The 7,585-nt window shown below is 44.1% G+C and overlaps 1 protein-coding gene across 1 annotated transcript; it reads left to right on the plus strand.

Moving 5' to 3' along the window:
• The first annotated feature begins 1,554 nt into the window (after positions 1-1,554).
• IL6 (interleukin 6) lies at positions 1,555-6,983 on the plus strand. Its single transcript, XM_070425157.1, has 5 exons — positions 1,555-1,629; positions 2,796-2,986; positions 4,052-4,165; positions 5,151-5,288; positions 6,565-6,983. The coding sequence occupies exons 1-5, from the start codon at positions 1,593-1,595 to the stop codon at positions 6,727-6,729; spliced, it is 645 nt and encodes a 214-aa protein (XP_070281258.1). The 5' UTR covers positions 1,555-1,592; the 3' UTR covers positions 6,730-6,983.
• Positions 6,984-7,585: the final 602 nt, after the last annotated feature.

The raw sequence follows: 7,585 nt of genomic DNA on the forward strand, positions 1-7,585 counted from the left end.
GGATTACTGTACACCAGGGATTTTAAACACTTTGTCTCATTCAGTCTGCACAACAGTAATATGGGAAGAATTGTTATTCCCCCAATTTTATTGTATTTATTTTTGTGGGTTTTTTTTTATATTTTTATTGATTTCAGAGAAGGAGGTGGAAAGAGAGATAGAAACATCAATGATGAGAATCATTGATTGGCTGCCTCCTGCAGGCCCCCCAGTGGGGTTTGAGCCCGCAACCCGTGCATGTGCCCTTGTCCAGAATCAAACCTGGAACCCTTCAGTCCACAAACCGATGCTCCATCCACTGAGCCAAACCAACTAGGGCTAATCCCCCAATTTTATAGATGAACAAAAAAGGGCACTAAGCCTTGGGGTAACTTAGCTAGGGTCAAACAGCAAGTGGCAGAGCTGGGCTTTAAACCCAAGCTGTGTGACATAGAAGCCTGTGGTCTACCATGTGCCCTCCCATAGAGCATTGCCTAGGTGACACCCAAACAAGAGGAAAGTACAGTATGTGTATACTTGTGTATGACTGTGTGTACATAATATACAAACCAATAATGAAAATACAGAGGTGAGTACCTGAGTAGCTCAGAGAGCCTCACCCAGATTAGGATAACAGAGGACTTAGTTGAAAATTCTGTGGGCCAGGTACTGCCACTGGGGAGAGAAGCTGGAAAGGAAGGAGACTTACTTTTCCTTATATACCCTGATGTCTTATTTGAATATTTTATCATGCACATGTACTTCCTATTTTCAAAACTTTTAATTGAAAAAAAATCTATATGTTGTTGTAGCGTCACTAAGTATTTGAAATTTACTGAATCACATTTTCTAAAAAAACAGGTGAGGAAAAAGGCAATCCCACACAAGAGACCTGTCATGTGCATCACAGGGGAGCCAGGACGGGTGGCTTCCTTCAGTGCAGGAGTGAGGACTCAGCTGAGGGTGTCTGAATTGCTCAAGACCTAAGAGCACTAAAAAGGAAACCATTTAATCATCCTCTCCCATTTTCATTTTTGAACACCACTGCTGCCGCCACGGTGGGACCTGCCTCTCTGTAGAAAGTCAGTGAAAGAATGGATGACCTCACTTTCTCCAACAGGTGGGTCCTGTAGTGTTGTGTGCAAAACAAAACTTGAGTAAATCAATGCATATTTGTAATACCGTAGCAGAGTTCCTTGTCTTAGCAATCCAGGCGAGATCCTCTTTGCAAAGCAAAGAAGCTAATTTTGTGATAACGCTGTTTTGTAAATAAATTAGAGGGTTTCTGTGTGTGTTTTTGTGTGTGTGCTCTATGAGGGTCCTAGTTTCAGCCTGGAGCCAATCATATGAGCTGTTTGGGTGTCTGGGAGACTGGTGGGACGGCCTGGTCATGAGCCTATTTGCATGAGACCAAGGACTTTCCTGCAAGAGACATCGTCATTGTAAGGGCTGAGGGAGCCTGGTCAAGCTCAGCCAATGAGAAAGGCTGGGGCACTAGAGGAGAACCGTGATCAGAGCCTAGAGCGGAGCCTGTGTTTGATTGCTTCCCAGCCGCCTGTGGACTCAAATCAAGTAAAACAGCAGGAGGAAGCTATGAACACAAGCTCCAGAAAATGCCACAAGGTACTCCTTTGACATCCCATCAAAGAGGTGAGTAGTATTTGCCCCCACTTTTTCCTAAACCAAGTGGGTGTCACTAAATTGAGGGCTCCAGCAGACCCAGCACCCACCCAGGCAGGCACCTTAGGGCTCCTCTGCGGGAGTGGGATCTCCCATTGCCAGCAGCAGGGACAGCACAGCAGCCCAAGACAGCCCTCTTGGCACAGAGATCAAAGTCTTCACAGCAGGGTCCTAAGGGGCCACTAGGGAGAGAGCAGGGCTGTAGCTGACCAGGCCGGAGTGAGTTGGAGCAGGTGAAGAGAGAACTTATAAATGGTGTCATTTTTGTAGGCTCCACACACTGCACCTGGAGACTCCCGGAGATTAACTGCACAAGATTTGGGGGCAGGCAGGTATTTCTACAACAGCTGGTCATGGCAAGGGCTAGCAAAGAAAAGCACTGCCGATGGCTCCGAGTGTAACCCCAGGCTGGTGGGCTGTGGTGGGCTGAGGAAACTCAGAACCTCTTAGTTTTTACAAATGTGAAAAAAAACTGGAAAACTAAATCTCAGCCTGTTAATCTGGTAATTAAAGTTTTTTTTAAAGTCATAGTCAGCCTTAGCCTCTTCAACCCTCTAAAACTCTGTGGATGACTTTAGCTTTACTTTCCTCAACACATGCCAAAGTGCTGAGTCACTAAAAAAAAAAAAAAAAAGTAGAGGAAGAGTGATCTTGCTTCTAGGGCTCCTTGGTAATGACCTAAGCGGCGCATTTCCCTGGTTTTCATTCCTGTGATGATGCTAAAGGACGTCACATTGCACAATCTTAATAAGGTTTCCAATCAGCCCCACCCACCCTGGCCCCACCCCCACCCTCCAAAAAAGATTTATCAAATGTGGGATTTTCCCATGAGTCTCAATATTAGAATCTCAACCCTCAATAAATATGAGGCTGAGGATGTCTGAGGCTCATTCTGTCCTCGAGCCCACCAGGAAGAAAAGAGAGCTCCATCTCCCTCTAGGAGTCAGCTATGAACTCCCTCTCCACAAGTAAGTGAAGGAAATCCCTAGCCTGGGAACCGCCCGGAGGCCGGAGGCTGTGCCTGGGTGAGAGAGAGGGTGTGCGCTCTGAGGGCTGGCCGGCAGCCAGCAGCCAGAGGCACAGCTTCCCCAGCTGTGCAGGCTGCTCACTGCTGCTCTCCCTTCCCTCCGGCACAGACACCTTCAGTTCAGTGGCCTTCTCCCTGGGGCTGCTCCTGGTGATGACTACTGCTTTCCCTACCCCGGTTCCCCGGGGAGAAGATTCTAAAGATGATACCACCTCAAATAGACCACTACTCACCTCTTCAGAACAAATTGAAAACCTCATTAAGTCCATCCTCCTCGAAATCTCTGACGTGAAAAATAAGGTGAGTAAGCTCAATGGAGGGTGATGGAAGGCCTGTGTGGGCATGCTCTCCTTGCCCCTGGATGGGGACAGGGTTCCTGCTTTGGGAGGTCTTTGATGGGTTCTTCGGGGGGAGTTTAGATTTGACGTCAGAGAAGCAGACTGTCTTATGTATTTCTTCTCTGCTGCTGGTCTCAGGGAATCCCGTCCCCTCCTGGAAAATACAGAATGGGGCTGGAATCCATGTGCCCTGACCCATTCCCCACTCCATCCTTGACATGAGCTGAGGGTCACTGTTTCTTAGGACTCTCTTTTCCCTAACCAAAAAATAAGGTCTGTTGATCTTTTTTTGTGTCTCTTGGACTTTGGGAGGATTAGAAAGGTGGCACCTGAAATGAATGTTCAGCTTTTCAGGATAGTCACAGTACTTTTAAGTTATATAAGCGTGGTAGTTAGGAATTCCTCAATGTCATTCCAGCTTATATACTGCAAACTCGATAGCCCACCAAAGTGGCAAAATCATAGGAAGATTAAAGCAGCTCCTAAACTTTAAATGCAAGGTAGTTTGACTCTGTTTTGTAGAAAGAAAAGAACACAGGAAAGGGGATTTGGGCACCCCAAATCTCCTCTGGTTCTGCTGAACAACCTCTGAGCTCCACCTGTAAAACTGTGGGATAGGACTAGATGATCTCACAGGTTCTTTCAGCTGGAACATTCTATGGCTCAAATGATATTCACTCAATTATTATCGAAATGTATTAAGTATGTAGTATGTGCCAGGTACTTTTTATAACTAGTATGTCTCATCCTCACAACAAACTTATGCGGAGGTGCTTCATTATCCACAATTTAGAGAGAGGGACACTGATACTCAGGACAGTGAGACAAGCCTGAAGTCACAAGTGAGCCTGGAATTGAATCCAAGTGTGCCCATCCTCCACTAGATCTAGCTTGCCTGGATGCTAATGGATTCTGACTTCATTTTTCTTATGAGAACATCCTGGCCATGGTGGAACATGACTAGGCCCTCTAGTGGTGTTTGTGGTAGGGGCACTTACATGATAACAGTTTTGGTATTTCTTCCCAGATGTGTGACAACCATGAATCGTGTAAAAACAGCAAGGAAGTACTGACAGAAAACAACCTGAACCTTCCAAAACTGGCCAGAAAAGATGGATGCTTCCATTCTGGATTCAATCAGGTACCCACACATCATGTTCACTGTTAGCTATTCCCGAGTTCTCCACCTTGCATGCAGGTCTGTGTACACACAGACAAGGCAGGCAACAAAGAAGGCGATAGATGTAAAGAATATTGTGTAAATTTCATGAGGAGGCCAACAGAAATCTTTGTAAAGGCAACTTATTTTTGAATGGCATGGTCAGAGATAGCCAACCTCCCTTGGAATTTTCACAATGGTCATGTGTTAGAAACCCCAGCAGGTTTAGCTGGTTTATCCTGTATGAGGTGGTAGTTCGGTGACCTTTCTCCTCCTTGGCTGCCCTTAGTGTTGTCCTCCCTGCTGAGGTTATTCTCTACACCTTTCTCCTTCTAGGCAGTGAGATAACCTGTGCTGACTTCTGATTATTCCATAAAAGGCTTTAGCCCAACATTGACAAGGGCAGGAGTGCAGCCAGAGGGAAGAGCATTAAAGGGAGAAGAGAGAAGGACCCCCTTGCCACATTCTAGCATCCACTGGGCTTTGAGTAAAATTAAGTGATGTTTCTGATTGTCCAGATACTTACAATAGGGCAGCTGATGCTGTCTGATGTCTCAAAGCATGATGCCTAAGAAGTATGGGAAGTTCCCAGAGGTGGGAGTGAGAGGTGGGAATGGAGAGGGAAAAGTTGTTAAATTATAGCAATTTTGTTTTAAACATTCTATTTTATTTTTTAAAAATACATTTTTATTGATTTCAGAGAGGAAGGAAGAGGGATAGAGAGATAGAAACATCAATGATAAGAGAGAACCATTGAATAACTGCCTCCTGTACACCCCACCCTGGGGATCAAGCCTACAACCTGGGCATGTGCCCTAAACCAGGAATCGAACCATGACCTCCTGGTTCATAGGTTGATACTCAACCACTGAGCTATGCTGGCTGAGCAAATTATAGTAATTTTAACTTTTAAAATTCATTGTATCTTCCTGGCAATAACCAATTTTCCCACCATCTTTCCTCTTAGGAGACCTGCTTGATAAGAATCACCACCGGTCTTCTGGAGTTTCAGGTATACCTGGAGTACCTCCAGAACACATTTGAGGGACATGCCCAGGCCATGAAGATAGGAACCAAAGCCCTGGTCAATATCCTGAGGCAAAAGGTGAGTGTCGCCTGTCTCCTCACTCAGTGTGGCCAATACAGTCTCAAAGAAAGCAGCCCAGACAATTTGGGAATGTAAAGCCAATTCAGAAGACATGGTTGCATGTATAGGAAAGGATCTGAGAAGTATTTCCTGATAGTTAGAACTGTTTTTATGTGTGTATGTTGGGGGGGGGGGGGGGGAGGTTAGATCTCTTCTGCAAAGGATATCAATAACTATATTTAAAACTATGTTAAGTGAGGTAGATTTTGACATCAACTCCTAATAGCTTAAGAAATAAGAAAGAAAAAAAAGTATCTGTAGAGGCAGAAGGAAGCACATACAACCCTGCTCAGTGATCCATAATCACAAAGAACAGAGAGCACAAAAATTATTTTAATATTTTAAGTATTGCCAAGTGACATTCTTATCATTATGGTAGCAACTCCTTTTTCCAACTTTTTGGAAGAAGAGTTAATACAGAGAATTGGCTAAAAGCTGGAGGAACAGGTACAGGTCTTTGGTACTACCAGCTGGCCATTCAACTGCCACATGATGGAGACTTGATGGCACAGTGTATAGATGAGCCAAACAGAGCTCAATAAAAAGTCCCTGTATGGAGAAGCCTATGGGTGCTAATCCTGTCTTTTGCCTTAAGTGGGAGCATCTCCCACTTTAATATGCACACAAATTCCCTGGGGGTCTTATTCCAATGCAGAGCTTGATTCAGCAGGTCTGGGATGAGACCTGAGACTTGCATCTAACAAGCTCCAGGTGATGCCATTGCTGTAGTGCTCAGGCCACGCCTGGAGGTGTCCCATGTCAGTGGGTCTATGGGAAGGTGTTTCCCAGTCCTCCTACACCACTAGATCAGTGGACTCTCAACAGATGCTGAATAGATGGGTGAGAAAAACTGGAGGGAAATATTAGTGTCAGAGGCCACTCAAGAACCATTGAAATGCCTCTAACTATAGATTCTTCATTTGAATATTAAATTTCAACCATGTGCCAGGCACTGGCTAAGACAACAGAGGACAAGTAAGATACTGTGGCTGCCCTTGGGATGCTTATGATCTAAAGGAGCCAGAGAGGCAAAGGGATGCTTAGAACTCAGTTGCTATGAAAGGGTGGGTTCAGAGGAAAAGCACCTCACCCTATCTAGGCAAGGCAGGGTAGGTGGCCCCAATTAGTCTTCTTCACCCCAAATCTGAACATATCCCCACAGCCCAGAGCATCCCTTCACTGAAAAGAATTTGTTCAATATTTAAACAATTCTTCTTGCTTTCTTTCCCTCCAGATGAAGAACCCCATTGAAGAAATCATCCCTGACCCAACCACAAACACTGGCCTGCTAGAGAAGATGCATGCACAGAAAAACTGGCTGAAGACCACGACGATTCACCTCATCCTGCGAAGCCTCGAGGACTTCCTGCAGTTCACTCAGAGGGCTATCCGGATGTAGCCTGGGCGTCTAAGATGGTTGCAACTCATGGACATTCTAAGATGGTTGCAACTCATGGACATTCCTTTCTCTGGTCCACTGGGTACATAACTTATGTTGTTCTCTATGAAGAACTAAAAGTATGAGCAATAGGACACTATTTTAATTATTTTTAATTTATTGATATTTAAATATGTGATATTGAGTTAATTTATACAAGTGATATTTATATTTTTATAAAGTGCCACTTGAAATATTTTGTGTGTTCATTTTGAAAAAAATAACAGATGGTTGTACAGCTTGAATACCTTCGTTTCAGAGTCAGATCATTTCTTGGAATGTGTAGGCTTACCTCAAATAAATTGCTAACTTATACATGTTTTTAAAAGAAATATTTATAATGTATTTATATTATGTTTAAATTGTTTTTATACCAGTAAAAGTCTTTTTAAAAAATCAGCAACCAAGTCTCTATGAGTTTCTGTCACCACCAACAGCACAAAAAGTGACAATCACCTGGTGAAAGATCATTGAGCACCTACTCCTACTGCACGCCAGGCACCATGCTAAATGTGTAGCTCCATAGTATTTAATCCCGCACTTGCACACCCTTTAATGGGTGAGGGAGAGTAAGTGATTCTTCTAAGTCACCCAGCTGGAAGGTAAGGCATAGGCCCAGATTTGAAATCCAGGTCTACCTATCTTCAGGCCCCCTTCTCTTAACCTTTAGGTTCCATTGCCTCCTAGAGAACTGAAAGATAATGTAGAAAATCACAGAACATGTTCATATAAAGAATATATTTCAAGATATAATTAAAAGCCTTTGAGATGATACAGCCACTTGATTAAGACAGCAGTGTGCAAGCTTCCCAATTAC

Source organism: Myotis yumanensis, unplaced genomic scaffold, assembly GCF_028538775.1.
Source record: "Myotis yumanensis isolate MYYU_CA2020_CCGP unplaced genomic scaffold, mMyoYum1.0.hap1 SCAF_9, whole genome shotgun sequence".
NCBI classification, from domain to species: Eukaryota; Metazoa; Chordata; class Mammalia; order Chiroptera; family Vespertilionidae; genus Myotis; species Myotis yumanensis.